Source organism: Chamaea fasciata, unplaced genomic scaffold (genome assembly GCF_029207755.1).
Source record: "Chamaea fasciata isolate MVZ Bird 193981 ecotype frontalis unplaced genomic scaffold, bChaFas1.0.hap1 SCAF_8, whole genome shotgun sequence".
Lineage (NCBI taxonomy): Eukaryota > Metazoa > Chordata > Aves > Passeriformes > Sylviidae > Chamaea > Chamaea fasciata.
Window position 1 is genome coordinate 31,456,942 of NW_027094093.1, and position 18,231 is coordinate 31,475,172.

At 44.3% G+C, this 18,231-nt stretch overlaps 1 protein-coding gene across 2 annotated transcripts in view; it reads right to left on the reverse strand.

The window, feature by feature from the left end:
• The window catches only part of DPP10 (dipeptidyl peptidase like 10), a 434,600-nt gene that overhangs the window by 229,714 nt on the left and 186,655 nt on the right, over positions 1-18,231 (reverse strand). The window contains exon 1 of one of the 2 annotated variants that reach the window (XM_066190334.1): positions 14,208-14,348. The exons of the other annotated variant lie outside the window; for it this stretch is intronic. Within the exon in view, the coding sequence (XP_066046431.1) occupies positions 14,208-14,279 (72 nt within the window). The 5' untranslated portion in view covers positions 14,280-14,348. Of the gene's footprint in view, positions 1-14,207; positions 14,349-18,231 lie in introns of those variants that run through there. 2 annotated transcript variants of the gene reach the window in all.

An 18,231-nucleotide genomic window follows, 5' to 3' on the forward strand; every position in this document is an offset into this window, starting at 1 on the left:
CCAAAAAGTAAACCCTCCTGGGAAGCAGGTATCATTACATTCAACAACAGCTTGGTTTAGTATCACAAGTGATTTGATGCCTCCAAACTTCCAGTTTCAACTGCAACTAGGATAAACTTCCAGGGACATGAGTGTATTTTGAAAGAAAAAGATGAATAATCCATGGGGGAAGTGCAGACAATAGCTTTTATCCATGTCCATAAATCATAAATCCAGGCAGAAAAAGACTTCTCTTGGTCAGTGGCAAAATAACAAAACCGAAAAAAAACCATTATGTTTCTTCCAGAATTAGACTCTTTGCAAGTTTCAGAAAGACTCTTTGGTCATGGACCCAAAAAGAAGGAGAAAAAGTCAGTGTCAGAGATTTGAAATGCATTCACAATCATTGTCAGGAAGTACCAACTGGCTCATCCTCTAATTACTGTTTCCAGAGGCTTTTTGCAGCCTCCACTTTCCCTGGTCCATACTTAGGGTCTGAGCCCCAAGGTTTTGGGGCACTACAGCAAAGCAAGATCACAGCAGCTCAACACTCGGCATGGTCCAAACAACAGGAACTTATCCAGGGGTTCAAGATACCAGCAGTAGATTCAGAATGAACTCTCCAAGTCAGTATATACAAATAATTGCAACACAGACTGCACCAGATTGAAGTTATCACTACATGGTATGCTAAAGATATTCAGTTAAATTAATTCATTATATGCATAGAACTATTAACACTCACCAAAAGTCCTTGAGCAAGAAAGGTCACCATGAAAATAATCCTAAAGTTCTGGTCAAATGTTTCCAGACAAATCACACGGATACCCTCAGCTACTTCCTTTCCTAATGCACAAACTTGCTGCCTCTTTTTCCAATTTGATGGGATTGTTTGCAAATACTCTGTTTATGTAGTGATTTTTTTAAAAATTTAATCACTTCAAGAGAATGAAATGCTCTTCCTCCCCTTCTTGTGTATTTGGAAAGACTCCCTCCCTGTTTGAGAGACAGCCAATGTAAACTGCTGGTAGGTTTGTCAAATCACAACAATTCACAGCTATTTTAGAAAAACTGAAACAGAAAAATGGAAAATGGAGATAACAGTATTAATTTCCATCCACTTGATACTTATCCTATCTATTTAGACTTCAGAAAAATGCTGTTGTTTCCCTCAGTGTTCCAACTGCAATTCAATCCTGGATGACGATTGTAGCCCTGTCAAAATATAAATAAAACTTTCAGAAACACTTAGAATTGAACTGTAACTGCTGAAGTACAAAACTGCAGAAACAAAGCCTTTGGTGCCATGCAGCTGAAGAATTGAGCCCTCAAAAAACCAGCAGCTGCTTTGAAGAGAAATAATGAAAGGTCCCACAACCTTGTACACTAAAAAAAATGGGATATTTCAGTGTCTCTGACAGATTCGGATCTGTGGGCCTCTGTACCAAGAGCCCTGGTTCAGATGCCCATAAAGGAACAGACTTTTCTTGGGGAAAACAACTCACCCTCACCCAGATTAACCTCTTGGCACCTTCCAAATCCTGTTGCTACTTAGAAGTTTTGTGCTTGAGGTGAATTTCTGGAGACTCTCAAATTTCATGCTTCACCAGCATCAGAGAAGGCTGCATGCTGAATACATTGCCTTTGGGCAACATCTTAAAAGCCAACTAACTTCTGATTTTTCCCAAATGATGCTAAATCTTGATAACTGAAAGCTGTTGTCAAACACTTCAAGGTAAGGCACAGACACCTCCAAGTCTCAGAAGACCGTAGCATGATCAGAAAGTAGACGTATTTTTCGTAAGTATTACTAAAACTAAATCCTGAAAGTGCATGAAGGGCTCATATAATGGGTATGGAATTTTTCTTGTAGCAAAAAGAGTCACAGACACAGGAATAACAATGAAAGAGAGCACAAAACAAAAAGGAAAAAAAAAAACAAACCCAGGGTATTGCAGAGTCACTGGTTCATCCAGGTCGACTTGCAGGAGACTTACTACTGAAAACACTTCCATAACATGAAAATAGTATCTCCATGGGAACATTCCTCTTCTCTGATGGGATTATAACAAAAAAGACCTCCTTAAAATAAAAAACAAAAACAATTTTATGCAAGGTAGGGCAAAACCAAAGGGAGAATCTTTACCCATGCTGAAAAAGTCTATTAATATCGCGTGGAAATTTCCATCTCAGTGGAACAAAAATGTGAAACCATTGCTGATTAAGAAACATCTATTACTATGCTTCCTCCATGACCAGTAGAAACTGTAGAAGGGTCCCTTAAGATATTTCACAGAGCTCACTAGTTTTTCATGGATTTGCCTCAAATGTCCAAGAAATTAAAAGGATTTACATTCTTGAAATGTCTCTCTCTCCAACAACCAGGGTTAGAAGAACCCTACCTTGCCTATTCTAAGCTTTGCACAGATAATTTTGAGCACCTTTGGTGTCTTTATTTTTTACAGAAGTTATCAGAAGAGGTCCCAGACCTCCCTGGACTCTGTGAAAGAGAAAAACTGAAGAGATCATAGACAGAGGGATGAGTTTTTACAGTGCATGGTATGGGCTGGTGAGTACAGGAATGGAAACACATGACACGCAGGGGAATGTGTTTTTCTGTGTGCTCACATAAAATATCCAAAAATTATGGACAAAAAAAAATGGACAAAATATGCCTCCAGACCTTCACAATGACCAAGGAACTCTGTCAGAAGAGTACGAAACTTCAGTGTTATTATGGAAGTAGCCCTTAAAAAATGAGACTCAGAGTAATTAATAAATGCTTGCACAGATGAGCTGTCTCACACTGACACAGCACATGGCGGATATTCTAAATTTGTGTCATAGGTGTTCCTTTGTTTTCTTTTTCCTGACAGGGAAGAGGATAGTGAGAGACAGCACTGGAACCTGCAACAGTGAGGTCTGATTTGCTGTTAGATTTCAAAGACCATTCACTGATTCCTGAACAGCAACTGTAAGGATGAGGTAAGAGGAGATAAGACAGGTAAAGTTTTTAAAAGGCTGAAAGAGTTCATGCATTGAAACTCCCAGTGACCGGAAAAAAGAAGGAAAAAAGAAAAAAAAAAAAAAAAAAGTATGAATGAGTTACTGTAGCCTGGAACTCTGCAGAAATGCATGCACAGATAATTTATGTAACGTGTGTGTTTCACACTCCTACTGTTCTGCAGCACTCTGTAAAACCAGCTGTTATTACATGCCATACTGGCATGTCTATTACTTTCCAACAAGAAAATCATTACTTTGGCCTGCCTCCTGGTCTTGCTGAGTTTTGTATAGCTCACCTGGCCATTCCAAAAACACAAGCTGAAAAATTGTCTATAAATCAGATACTTGACAGGGAAAAAAAAAGTATTCTGCACTACTTAGCACAGCCAGGGCTGTACTGCATCAAATTCTACTGCCTGCTTTTTAACAATGACATCACTTAGAAAAAATGGCACTAATATAATGGTTCAATATTCAATGTAATGAAGTGGGCTCAACAGCATTCCACCAGTCACAAAAGAGACATTACTGTCGGTCATTTGTGAATAAACTTCCCTTTGTTGTGATTTAATCAACCTTCATTTTTAACCTGCATACATAAAACATTAAATGCTAGAAGCCTTAATTACTTTGAAAAACACCTGAATAATTTAATCTCAAAGCACAGCTTTTTCCATACCAAGAACCACAAGAAACTCCTTAAGGGCAGAAGCCTCCCAGTAACCTGTCAGCTAAATCCAAGAGCCTTTGTAGAACCAGTTAATACATTTTCAGTGACTAAACGTTGCTTCTACAAATGCTTCTAAATACAGACTTTTCCTGCCTACCATGTGCAGCGTCTCAAGAGTAAGTCCCAACACACCAGCTGTAAAGCAAGACTTGTTGGGAGGAAAACACCTCCCTGAGGTACAGAACAATTGATCCACCAGCAGATGGAATCACTCCACTAGAGCTGGGTGGACATTCCTGCACGTGCACAGCCCAACATGGACCTGCTAAAGCCACCAAAAAACAAGTGCTTATGTGGTTTTGTGCCTGCTTTAACCAAACCACCATGCTGCATTCACAAGGAAGAAACACACCGAGTTGCTTTCACTGCAATAGCCCATGTGATAACAAGGAAAAAAAAAAAAAAAAGTCCTTACCTCAAAATCTTTATAGCAAGTGAGATGCCATAGAACTGAAATTCTTGCTCTCTCAAGAAGAAAGAAAAAAAAAAAGAAAGAAAAAAAAAAAAAAAAAAAAGAAAAAAATTTGCATAGTACTTACAGCCAGATCAAGGTCCTGGCATGAGAGTTAATGCCAGGTCATGAGTGAATGCTGACCACATCCAGCCAAAGTGCAGCCTTTGAAATCCTTTCCATAGTCACAGCAGCAGCTTTCAGACCCCAAAGTAAATATATATTAAGTTTTGTCATGTGCTGCATGGAAATTGGTAGAATTCCATACTTCAGTCTGCAGCTCTTCAGGAAAAGTTCTCTTTAGCTCAGATATAAAGATAACCTATTATTCCCTTCCTATTACAACAAAGGTCTACAGTAGCACATAAAAAGGAAAGGAGGAATTTTCTATCCTTGTCAAGCAGCAGAAAGGGGGGGAAAAAGAGAGATGATTGTAATAAAGGTTTGGTTTTTTTATCTTGTAGGAGTTCATTTGTATCGATTATCAAGAATACTAAAACTACCAGTAATTCACTGATCCACTAAGGCAGCCCCATTATTCCATCTCCTGTAGACTGCAGCCCATTATATTTTCCTGGGATATTACCTTTTTCCAAGGGCCAAAAATTTTTGCTTAGGCATCTTTCTGGAAACCATTTTTCATTTAAAGACATCAAAAGGCGCAGAGTTCAAAACTTACCTCAGCATTTCTATTCCAAGGGTTAAATTGCCTGCCTTGAAAAATATGCTCCTTATTTCATTTTCCTTTTTCCCTTTCTTTTCATTTTATGTACCTATTGTTTCTTGTTATGATTTGTGCAAGATCAGGCACTAGATTTTTTTTTGCAACACAGACCAGCACCTGGAAGGGATTTCTTACACTCTGTCTGTTTTCTCCCTGAACTGGTCACAGGCAGAGATCTCCACCTCATCCATCCCATCCCTCCTATTTATGTTCCTTGTTTCCAGCAAGCTCATCACAGCCCACATTTTAGATGGTGGATGGGCTGAAGTCCTGGTTTTAATGGAAATCCACTACAGTAAAATAGATAACACCATTCCCCTCATTAGGGGAAGTGGTTTCTACATAAATGTGACTATGGCTCATTACTCCATACTCTACTTGAGCACACTAAGCACAACACAGGCCAAAAAAACCCCAAAAAAACAAAAAACAGTTTTTCTCAGGTCTTTTGCAATTTGCTGACAATTTTGGTGTGCTGCTCCTCTCCTCCTTATTACCCATGCAAGTTCAAGTTCCTGGAAATGATGGAAGGTCTCACAGTGGTATGAAAGCAACACTCAGTGCTGGGTCCTCAGCATCCACAGACCACTGAAAAATAGGTGAGTGGTTAAGAGACCATCCTGCTCAGCTGAGTCACACAGGACTGCGCTGGCAGCAAGGACAGAGGAGGGATTTACAGCCCAAATCTGCCTGGGTTAGATAAACAGGTAATACTAATTCTACCCAAAATCACAGAATTATGCAGATAAAATGCTGCCTTTAGCACTGTGAACCACTTCAGAGATAATCATTGAAAGCTCTGTTGGATCATACCCAACATTCCTAAGTATACTCTTTATTTACCATTTTCCTGGAATAAAGGATAGAGTATGGATAGTACAAGAAAATCAGATTAAATTGATTTTCCAATACAGTCTTTTTTTTTTTTTCCTACTACACAAATTTTCTAATGTGAGACTCCACTCACAGACGCAATCGGTATTGAAATAAACAGAAAATTCTCCACCTGGAATTTCCAGGTTGCATAGATGGGTCTTGGGGGTGAGTAATAACCAAATGCCATAACTCTTCAGCAGGAGCAGCACATGCATTACCCCAGACACCCGTAGGATACTCCTGGCACAGCAAACACACACACATGGAAGTGTAACACTCTGCTGTAACTGCACCTGAAATGACAACCACTGTGACCACTGTATTTAATATCATCTCAGGCTCCTGCCTGAAGGGCAGAAATCCAGACCCTTAGACAACTACCAGTAACACCAACCTTCCTGCAGCTCCTCTGGATTGTGAGGATACTCCTAAATCTCAGTGGTTTTCTCGCAGAAGTACAGAAACATCAGTGAGCCGGACTTGTTGTGATCACAAACCACTCTTACTAGCAGAGCACCGCACGTGAGCTGCCTCCCCATGGCTCTGCTCAGTAACATTTTGAAAAGGCAGTCAGCTTTCCCTAAATGTGCACTGGAGGTCCATCACAGGCAACTCTGACATTTCAAATTCCCAAAACAACAACACACCTCAAACACTGACATTATTTCTGATACTGCAGCCCTCAAGGACCCACCTAAATCATACAGAAATGCTGCAACCAGCCAAGAACAGAACAAGAGCTTTTAACCCTCAATTTTGTAATCTCAATTGTCTTTCAAGTTAGTGGAACTCTTTCAGATAAATCCACCTATGCAGAGCTAGGAAAAAAATCTGTTACAGAAGATTATATGATCCATAAACCTCCAGCCAGACTAACGCTGCTTTTGTTTCCTGCTGTCTATTTCAGATTCTGAGTGGTCCTCAAAAGCATCTCTGTGAAACTGAGACCTCTCCACCACCTGCCACTCACTGATTCCTTCAGTATATTTCTGTCTTGGCTCGGGAGGCAATAAACACTGGTATGTTTGAAAAACAGCAAACAAATACAAACATGTAAGAAACAGACCCAGTGTTGCAATGAAAAAAACAAGTCACGCAATGTAGGTGTATAAGGCCTAAGCCAAGTGAAAAAAAACCAAACCAAAACCATACAGCTGCTTTTAAATAGATGCAGGTATTCATCACCTTCTATGTTTGTTAAATCTGTGGAGCAAAGAGAGAGCAGGAGAACTGGACAGGGAAGCCATACCTGTTAAGGACCTAAATTTGTCCACCTGCTGTATTTCTGGGGGTTACATGGACCAGCTCCAGCCTGACCCCAAGGACCCAACACCCACTGAGGGCGGGGGCACCCCACGGGTGCTGCTGGAGCACACCAGCTTCTTTCATTTCACCCTAGGGGAACCCAGCTCACAGTCTGGAACTACTCTGGGGTGCAAGACAAAATTCATCAGGGTCAGTCAGGATTTGTTCACCAGTAAGTTTTTGATCCAAACTAAAATGCCACCACGGGCTTACCCAACAGCAATGCACCGCAGCCCAAGGGCCTCTGCACTGACTCAGGTCACTCAACTTTTAGAGTAACTATGTATTTATTTAGAATTGTTATTATACCACTGATTTAAACAACTCTTCCATAAGACTCAAAACTACAGCACACAAACACTCATAATTAGGTGGACTTATGCTCAAATCCTTGTCTGAAAGACTCTCCCCAGTATATCTCAAATGCTTTGATTTAAGCAGGCTCTGAAGCTTTAGGATGGAAAAGGGGGAAAGGAGGTCAGCAGTCTCTGCACCGCCAGGAGCAGAGAGAACAAACACGGGGGATGAATGATCAGTCACACTGGTGGTGTTTGATTTACTTTCTTGCACTTGCCCAGCACTCCAAGCAAGTTTAATGGTCTTCCCATTGGTATTTGGAATTCTCTCCATACTCTCAGAAATAAAACCTCAATATAGGCCCGGTCTGTTTTTTGGAAAGCTACAAAATGCTTTTCTTTCCTCCCCAAAGGAACGTAAATTGCAAGCGCTGCCCCAGGCAGTCTAAAATATGCCCCCAAAAGCTTTTAGACAATCAGTATTTTCCTTAAATTATCACATTGTTTAATATACCCTAATTGATTTTCTTAGGCAATATCCTACAAACGCCAGAGGGGTTTTATCTTATCTATTTTATCTTAGAATCAGTCAAAACTATCTACAGATTCTCTACATAAATAACACGCAATAAGTTATGTGGCTGTTGCCAGCAGTGTTAAGAAAGATTAAAAAAAGGTCTTTTAGCTTCAGCCTCAGATCTGTAGGTCATCCAATGTCCTTCCTAATGGATAAATACAGTAATTTATCATCATCAGTCACCACCAGCATTGTTCTTTTTACTATCACATATTCATGAACATCATTCGATGCAGCTGAGTGAAGCGCAAAAGAAGTGCATGATTAAAGTGGAAAGGGACAGAGTTAGAGACATCCCAGATTTTGTGACTAATGCATCGACTTGAAATATGACACTGGTCCTGTAAGACTTACAAAGAGTATCAACAAGTTACAGGTACCTGCTGGCAGGACACAGGCAGGTGTGGCAGCAGGTGAGACTGCCTGTGCCCTGAGATGCAATGTTCAATAAAGTAAAATATGTGAAACGCAAATTTGTACACCTACAAGTCCTTCCATAGGTCAGACAAATTTCAAAACTCTATTACTTATAGAAAAAAAAAAACAAACCACAAAACAAAACAAACAAAAAAAAACAACACAATGAAACACAACAATAACAACAACTGTGATACCCTCTGAGGATCATTTATTGCATTATTTACTACCACCATGGGAAGAGAGTCTGTGGTCACATTTGTGTATCACTAACACATGCATATGATCTCCAAACGCCTCCAAGTCATTAAAAAGTGCTAAAATGATGGCTTTCAAATTTGAGAATAACATCAAACAGCATCTCTGTTTGCTTAAAGAGCTCCTCCCTCTTGTTAATTATCAAAATAGCTTGCCTGAAGCAATACTTTCAATTGGAAGATGCTGGAAAAAAAACCACGGACAGGATTTTTAAAAACAGCTAATACAATATGCATGTTCAAATATCTGAGGCTACTCTGTAACCTACAGCACGCCTGCAATTCTTTCTAACACAAAGAGCCAAAAAGATTGCCCTGTTTCACAGTTTTTGATTTACTGCATTAAGTAATCCCTTTAACCCACCTGCAAGCAGAGGGCTCTACACGCTGGATAGTCAGGTGCTGCATGATGCTGCCCAGGCTCCCACACGCTGCTCTGCAAGCAAGGCATGCTGCAAAAAGGTCTCAGAACCATGAGAGGAAAGCACCAAGAGCAAGAGAGCATCAGCATGATCACCCTGCCCTGTGTCCACCAGCAGAGACTTCTTTGTGGTTGTGCCCCAGGGCAGAGAATGGATAAAGCACTGGTGAAGTTTTCTGCATTAGGCAAGTGAGCTTCTGACACTCACTGGACACTCAGCACTTTTAAATTTGAGAGGCACAGAGAAATACCCTCATATGCTCTGCAGACACCGAAAAACATGTGTGGCTCAAGGTTCCCACAACTGTGCACGCACTCAGAGCAGGTACCAGGTGTCACAGGCAATGATGCTCCTCAATTAACATCAGGAGCATCTCACTAAACCTGAGATCCTGCTGGCCCTTGCCCCAGGGAGCTCAGAGAAGAAGATAAGAACTGCAGTGAAGATGGAAGACAAAGCTTCAGGCTTCCCGGGCCAACCACCACAATGGGGTACACAGCTGAACTACACGGAAACAGTCACCAGGCAAAGAGAAAATGAATAAAGGCCACATGTACTGTTTGAAGGATGACACATCCTGTGCCTTCCTCAAGAACCTGGATCCTGAACAATATTACAAACCACCACAGGTAATACACTTTCCTACAAGCTTCTTGTACAGCTGGTCACACAGTCAACACATTGCAAGCCTGTAATCCCCCTTGCTGGATTCAGCACAGATATAGTGTGGCCTCTGTATAATATAAGAAAAAGGACTGAAAAGTTTAAGTTAATCCAAATTAACTATTTAAATGATAGCTCTTTATGAAATATTCTGGGGATAATAATATAACCTTATTTCACCACTACTATTGGCTTTTCTTACTTACTGTTTGTGAGATTGATTGTGTTAAACCTTGTTGAAACCAGTGAGTTGGGTAGAGCACCACAAAAAATCAAGGTAAAAGTTCCTCTAGGCTGGTAAGCAGGAAAAATGCAAAGTCACTGTGGATTATGGACTAGAACTGGGTTTCTTATTTCAGCCTGAAGCCAGCTCTGACCACAAACAAGAGTGGGGGACACGGACATGACCACCGGATTAAATCTTTCAAGTACTGGAACTGTTGTGTGTACGTGATTAAGAGTTCAAGTTTCTGTCTGACCCAACAAGCCCAAACTGACCTGCGTGGGGCAAGGGAAAGTCTTTTCACCTTAACAAAACCTCATTAAGGTGAATATTGCTCTGGACAGACACAGCTATCCATCAATATTTTTCCCACTACAAGATCAGAGTCTGGTTTTAGGAAAAAAGAAGCAAAGCAATGAAGAAAGACAGAAAAACATAAGTTATTTTGGCTTTAGTCACCAAAAAAATAAAACATAGATAATTGTCTTTTGTTCAGATGTACTTCTAGAGTGTACCACTTGTCTGGTGACAACTGCTCTTGAGACAAAACAACTCAAGTCCTGAAATCAAGACAGTCAACAAACAGTAGCCAGTTGCCTTTGTTTTTTTACTAAATGTTTACCAAATAATGTGCCAATTTAGTACAACACAATATCTGATTTGACCTAGCCTGTTTTAAGAAAAATTTTGTAGTAGATTCTAAAATTATACACAGAAGAAAAAAAAAAGGATAAAACCCAAAACAAACCAACACTTTTTTTTCTGTTTTAAAATCAATTTTAAAATGCATCAGGTTGGGAGAGTAAAAGAGGCTCAGGAGAAAATGATTATAAATTTCAAAGGTCTGTCTTCTGCACACACAAAGAACAGCGAGTAGCACCAGGTGGTGTAGATCATCTGGTTTTTTGTAAACAGACTGAAGCCTCACAAAGGTAATACCTAGAGGAATTATCTTAGTTTTTCATCTGCCAAGACAGCAACATTCATCAACCAGCAAGTCATTCAGGTACATTATATTTTTCAAATATGTTGTGTCCACTGACTACCAAATGGTTGTGCCTTCTAAAAAAGATCACTAAACAACATTGCCCAAGACCCCAGGACAGTTCTTGAGAGCTACAAGATGAAAACACTCATTTTTGTCCTCTAAGGGGAACTGAAGAAGCCACATTAACTCCTGACACAGCGCACAAGTGACAGAAGTCTGAGCACTTGGATAGAGCATTCCAGAAATACAGGTAATTTACGGCTATTTTCATTTCTACAGATATATCACCTGAACGTAAAATGGTAATTTTTGCAATAAATATGACTCATCATTTAGCAGCGAGCTGAGAATAAATCTGGCTAATTTATCAAACTGAATGCCAAAACATCAATAGCACTGTTAATGGAAGTTGTTATTGGATGCCTTGTCCCAGGGGAGCCTTGGTTTAAAAGTACTGTCAGAGGAAGTGTTGGATATGAAGTTGTATCCAATTATATATAAGGTGATGGCTGGGGATGCTTCAGTCAATCCAAGCTTTTATTTAAAGTGGGGAGTCCCAGCATTAGCCTGCTGTAATTTGAAATCCCAGCTTGGGTCACAAGCCTATAAATTTACCAGAAATGCTTCACCTTTGGTATGACTGCTCTCAGAGAAACCTGTAAAACCAGACTTTGGAATGAGGAAAAACATTTACATTGAGAAGACCTTGGTACAATTCCTTATTCTTTCTAGGACTTTCTACTTTTCTACCGGAAAAGATTTGCCAGCCCTGCTGCCTCAGGAAACCCTTCTCAGAGCAGACACCTTCCTGTTACAAATAGGTCAATAAACTCCAAGTGTCAAACGTAGCGACACTACAAGGTCCACAAGCTCAACAGCAACATGCAGTGTGAAACGTGAGTACACAGACAAGGATGGATTTATTGAAGGCCCTAAGAAGGAAGCATTTTCCATATGGGCAACCCCATGAGAGTGCTGTGGGGTGTGGAAAAGCAGAGTGAACATATGAACCCCTTTTCTTCCTCCCCCCCATGCTCACCACGATGCCAATGCTGCAACTGCACGAAAAGCCAACAAAAACTTTGAAACTATAATATTCTTTTGTTAGGATCACAGCCACATCACACTGCTGCACTAAGAATGGTTCCCAGCATAAAGCTGAAGCCAGACACAGCCCCTGGTCCAGCCCTGCCCAGGGCTGAGCGTGTCCCATGGATCTTGGCTGCTGCAGAGGTGCATGAATGGACATCCACAATCCTGGCCTCATTCTGCACAGAGTTCACTGCAGAATTCAGGCCTCCATCCTTATGATGGCCATTCAAACACATAGAAAGACTTGCTATCCATTAAAAGCAACATTCTGTATGCCATGCTGTTACACACTGCATGATGTCACTGGCACCTAAGACAACAGGCAACCAAAGCTGATTCAATATCAACTTTAATCAAGATAAGCAAACCTGGTCTGAAAAACCCAATCCAAATACACAGGACATCACATGTACACTTCATTCAGCCAGGCCCACAGACAAACCAGTGGCTGCCACATCCACCACTGAGAGGCTGAGAGCACTCCAGAGCACTCAGGCAGTAATATTTCTATATTTAGGATAAACCTTAATATTTAGTGTGCTTTAAATTGATATCTTACTGCTGTTCCTCATTACAACCTAAAAAAAGCAGTCAAACTGGTAATTCTGCTCATATAATATTAATCCTGCTTTGAAAAGACTTCCACCTCTAACAACAATTGCCAATTCAACACCTCTGAATTGAATATAAAGAAATAGAGATTGGTTAAGTTCAAGTACTTTTTATTACATCTAATAGCAGTACCCCTCTAAAGCAAAACAATGCCCTTGAAATTTATGAGCTCTGTGAACCTCTGAGCCTATTTAAAACGATCGCCACTTTTCCATAAATTCTACTATTTGCATGGAATTTAAGCACTGGTGGAAGTTACCCATCTATTTCAGATCTATTTCAGTAACTCATTCAATTTATTCAAGAAGGATCAAATGTACCATTTTATCAGCATGACATGAAAATGTGCCATAGTGCATACATTTTCGAGCAGAGAGCACAGATCTTTAAATTTATTTAAATGAATGGGTTCGCTGATACTGGACAGACTCAGAGCTGAACGTGCAGCCTGGCTGTGCTTGCAGGACTCAGACTCGGGCTTGCTAAAGCAGATCCGAGCCCAGCAGCTTCCACTGCTGGCGTTTTTCACCCAATGCGAGTGCATCGAAGGAAAATTAAGCTCCGTGGATGGATGTAGCGGAGAATGAAAAGGTGAAATGCTGCAGCTCCCCAGGTCTTGTAAGCCCGCTCAGCGTGCCGGAGTTCCGAATCGAAAGCGGCGCGCACGGACAGTGTGCAAAAAGCCCCTTCCGTTGGAGTGCGAATATTTTAAGGTGCTCGGGGGAGTGCTGAGTGCTGCCCGGGGGCCTCTCCCGCTAGGTGCCGAGGGCAGGTGCGCAGCTCCGGCTCCGGCACGACCCCCGCCCGGCCCCGGCTGCCGGAGGGTCTCCGGGGACAGCCCCGTCCCTCCCGATGCCTTGCTGCTGCCGCCCGGGAGCATCAGGCGCAGCGATCCGGTGATGCAAACTTCGATTTTGTGAGGATGACATCCGAGTTCCGCTGCTCCCCGGTACCATCTCCCATATGCGGACACCGCCCGAGCCTAGAAGCGAGCCGGTGCCGAGAGACACCGCTACAGAGAGGCTTCAGCACCCGCCAGCCTCAGCCCCGCCAGCCCGCGGGGCGGCACCGTCGGGCCAAGGGACGTGACAGCCGCCCGGCCGCTGCCAAAATCCCCCCGGGAACCCTCCCCGGCCTCCGGGGCCGCTCCCTGCTCGCCCCGAGCGGAGCGGGCGGCGATGAGGAGCGCCCGCACGGCCGGCGAGCCCCGGCCGCTCCCGCGGTGCCTCCGCCGCTCCCCGCGGCCAGGGCAGCATCCCCCCGCCCGTGCGCTTCCCCCGGCGCAACTCGCGGGGAAGCGGAGCGCAAACTATTGCGGGACCCGCTGCCGCCGGGGCGGGCTGAGCGACATCCCAGCCCCGATGCGCATCCGGACGCGGCTGGGTTCGCTCCGGGCGGCCACAGCGCATCCCCGAGACAGCTCCGCGGGGCTCCCTCTTGCCTCCGGCCGAGCCGCGCCCGAAGGTGCCCGTGTCCCCCGTTCTCCTCCCGCACACTTTTCTCCAGCTCCGCACAACTTCTCCGGGACGGCGGCCGCCCCCCGCTCCGTCCATCCCCGGCCCCTCGGCGCCTCCCGCCGCGGGTCGCACCTGGTCGGGCTGCGGCGGCGGCGGGTTCCCCCTGCCGCCCGGGTGCGCCGGCTGCTCCTTCATGGCTGTCATCGCAAGGGCTCGGCGCGGCGCCTCTCACTGCTGCTGCGGCCCCGGGCACCCCTCCCTCGGCGCCAGCCGCATGACACCAGCCTCCCCTGGAAGTGGCGCGGCGGAGGAGGAGGAGGAGGAGGAGAAAGAGGAGGACGGGCGAGGGGCGCGGAGCCGCCGCCGCGGCAGCGCCGCTACCGCAGTGCCCCGGCGCGCCGGTGCTCAGGGGGCGCCCGGCCCCGCCGTGCCCCGCGCCGGGGGGCGGCCGCGCATCAGCGCCGGGCGCGGCCGCGGAGCGCCCCGAGCGGGCACCTCTGCCCGCCCGCCCCGCTCCCCCCGCTCCGCCCGCCGTGGGCCGGCCCGCCGCGGCCAGCAGGTGTCACAGCCGCTCCCCCGGCCCGGGAGAGACCATCCGCGCCCCCCCCACGGGGGCGTCGCTGCCCGCTGCGGCGGGGCCGCGCCGCCGAGACCGCCCCGCGACCGCCCCGCGGGGAGCGGCCCCCGCCGCGCTGCTGCCCCGCCGCCGGCGGCAGGAACCGCGACAGGGGCTAAAGAGAAGGAAAGGGTGAAGGGAGCCCAGCTACCCTGTTCGCTGGCTGTAACGCTTCTGGTGCCACACAGCTCCGGACTTGCCGGGCAGGGCAGGAGCTGTCCCGCCGCTGTCCGGCCCCGCCGCTGTCCAGCCCTGACGCTGTCCAGCCCCGCCGCTGTCCAACCCCGCCAGGGCGCTTCAGCAGTGAGTGGCCAAAGCCGCATCTCCCCGGCTGTACCGGAAAGAATGTTGCCAGCCCCGGGCTGGGAAGCTCTGCATGGGGCATCACAACCCTGGTTTGCACCACGACACTAATCTTGGGAAGCCCAAGGCTGTGAAAGGGATTCCAAGGACCGTTTTAGCTGAACTCAGCAGAGGAGGCTATATGGAACTGGGAAAAAGGATAACATCAGGGAAGACCATGGGAACCCAGTTTACCCTGTCCCAAAGCAATACCATCAGGTAGCTTCAAGGGGTGTTCTATGTGAGGATGAATAAAGGACACCATTTCAAATTTGATTCTAACCATCAAGAAGGAAATGGTTGAACTGTGAAGACAGACGCTGACTCAAGGCACAGTGAACACGACCCTCTGTAAGAGAAAAGAACCTCAAACCCAGGCAGGTGGAGCACCTAGACTTGGGCTGGGCTGCTTGTTAATTCAGGTTGGTTTCATGCCCAGCACTCAGGAGGATGGAGAACACAGGAGATGTCTCCTGCAGGAGATGGAGCCCTGGGATGGGAATGCGTGGCTGGCAGGGGAGAGAGCCCCAGCACACTCAGTCAGCCTGGGTCTCAGGAGGCTGCAAGGTAGAAGGAAAGCTGTCAGCACATAGTGAGAGGAGCTTTTGATCATTTTAAATATATTTTGCATCAAAACTCACAAGAAAAGTCAATTCTGACTGGGTGGTGAGCATAATTAATACCAGTGACAGAGATCTAAGGTTTCAGTCTGTGCTGGGAACTGTTTAAAAAGGGATGGGAAGATCACATGGGACTGAGGAACTACACACCAAGCAGCCACAGAACAGAGAGAACTGAGTGTTTCCACCTTCCACTATCACCCATTGCTGTGTTGACTCCTCCACCGCTCAAGAGGCACAAAAAAAACCCAAGCAAATGTACTTTGCAAGCACCTACACAAATACTAGATGATGACTAACAGCCACCATTAATTTGTCAAGGGTTTATCATGTCAAACAAACCTAATTTCTTTCTTTATTAGGCTAACAAGCCTGTCAGTAGGAGAGCAATGTGACCTAGACTGACTCACAAGGGCTTCCAGCACTGTCTTACAGGACAGTTTCACCTAGTACAGAAAAATATCATTTGAGTAGAACTAAAATATCCACAAAACTGTTTCTCCAACACCATTTCCATTTGCTCTTGCCAGTACTGGCAGGGCATCTGTTGAACACAGGAGACAAAGTCAGGGAATGCACAGCAACACAGACATGTAACAAGAAGAATCAGAAGTGTGGCAAGTTCATGTTCCAAAGGAAAACAGAAAATTATCTGGATCATTTAGTCTTAAGAGAACTGGGAGTATGTTCAAATGTTTAAAAGGCACTACCAAAGAATGAAAATAAATCTCTTGATTATTGTCTAAGTGTCTTTCTGGAGCACTCTGAGTATAATTGGTGATGCCTAGAGTAGGAGAATTGTCTAAATTAACTGACTCAATCTCTTTTTGTTCCTGACCTTATGATCCCTTTCCAGCACCACACCGAGGGCCACCACACAGCCCCCTGCATGAGACCCAACTACAAGATTGTTCTCAACTGCACAGCTGCCTTTTCTCAGATCGGGAATCACCATTTCCTGTGCTTCTCCTCACACCATCTCTTCCCTTACCTCTCCCTTTTACATATCTATTTTCTCTCTTATAATTCATTATTTCCTATCCCCGCTGCTGTCAGCCCTGTCCCATTACGTCCTTGGCCTCTGCTGGTGTCTCTTTCTGTTTAACGTTTGCACTATGCAAAGAAAAAGCAAAAAGGGCAGCAAAGGTGGCATCTTGTGCCCTCCCATACCTATTGTTCTGCTTTACTTCCACAGAGCAGCCTTCACTGCCAACCCTGCCTTTGTTTTGGTTGCATTCTGTGGGACTTGGGGTCTTGTTTGCACTGAGCAATGCATAACACAGGGAGACTCAGATTTTGCCTGTGGCCTCTAGGTGCTACAGTAATACAAATAATAAGTCTTAGCAGCAGACATGTTCTGATTCATGCTGTTTATGGCACAGGTCTATTGCAACTCATCTAATTATTGGGCCCTCATCAAAGCTGAAGAATTCTAATGATTTGGGGGTTGAATAGGCATGTTTCAATCAAGATTACTTTCAGCTTGTTTTCAATAGGATCCATTGTGATGGAGTTCCACTGTTAATCAAGAAGGAAAAAGACATTAGCAGTCATTTAGCTGAAGCTTGGTTATTCATTAACAATATATTCACTGTGAGGTTTTATCACTCTAATGGACTGAGATATGCAGCATAAGTTTTACAAAGGTCGTGAATGCTGGGTTGGGTTTTCATAAACCAATCAGAATTATGGGAAACAAGTATTTTTGGGGTAGGACTTCGGGAATTGGCTGTATACACAATAATTCTTATCTAAAGCTTCCTAAAATCAAGGCTAAGACTCTTACTTAGAGCACTCAGTCTCACCCTTTATCATTATTTTTGAATTTTGATTCATTGGTTTCTAGTATTGATGCTTTGGTGATATTTAATTAATTCACCAGTTTTCACTAATGCCCAAGCCCACTTTTATTTAGGTCTTTTTTTTTGCAAATTACTGTTTAAAAGTCATTTGATTGGGCTGTTTAAAGGAACAGACATTCTACAGCTGTTAATAGGACATATTTGTGAAACTGGAGCCTGGTACTAAACTGTAGCCATATGGGTGAAGCAATTAAGTTGTATGGTGTTTATGGTGGTTCCTTGTACTATTTTCACCCAAACATCTCATGGTATCACCAGGGAAGCCACCTAAGGTTTGGGTGAAATAGCTGCAGAAAGCAATAGAATCATGGTCTGACTCAATTCTTTTACGGTTGCATTTCATTAATCCACCTTTCAATGGCAATTTTATGTGACAGACTACTTCCTTGTAACTTCCTCCATCTTCACACATGAGATTTGGGTGCATGATTCAAAACACAACATGATTATTTATCTTCCACATAAGCTGAATATCAGCTCCATCAGAGTATTTTCTGATCGTTACAGCTCGCATTGCACCATGACTCAACTGCACATATGTTGTGTTGACACAGCAGACTAATGTGCAGTAAAATTTTAGGACAGACAAGCCAGTAAGCCAGGAAACTGTTTGAAAAGTAAAGGGGCCAGACATATGTGCAAAAAGAATACAGCACAAGATGTCACATGTGAGGGGAATTATCCCTTTTTTTTCCTGAGGAAACTCTGGTGGTTTA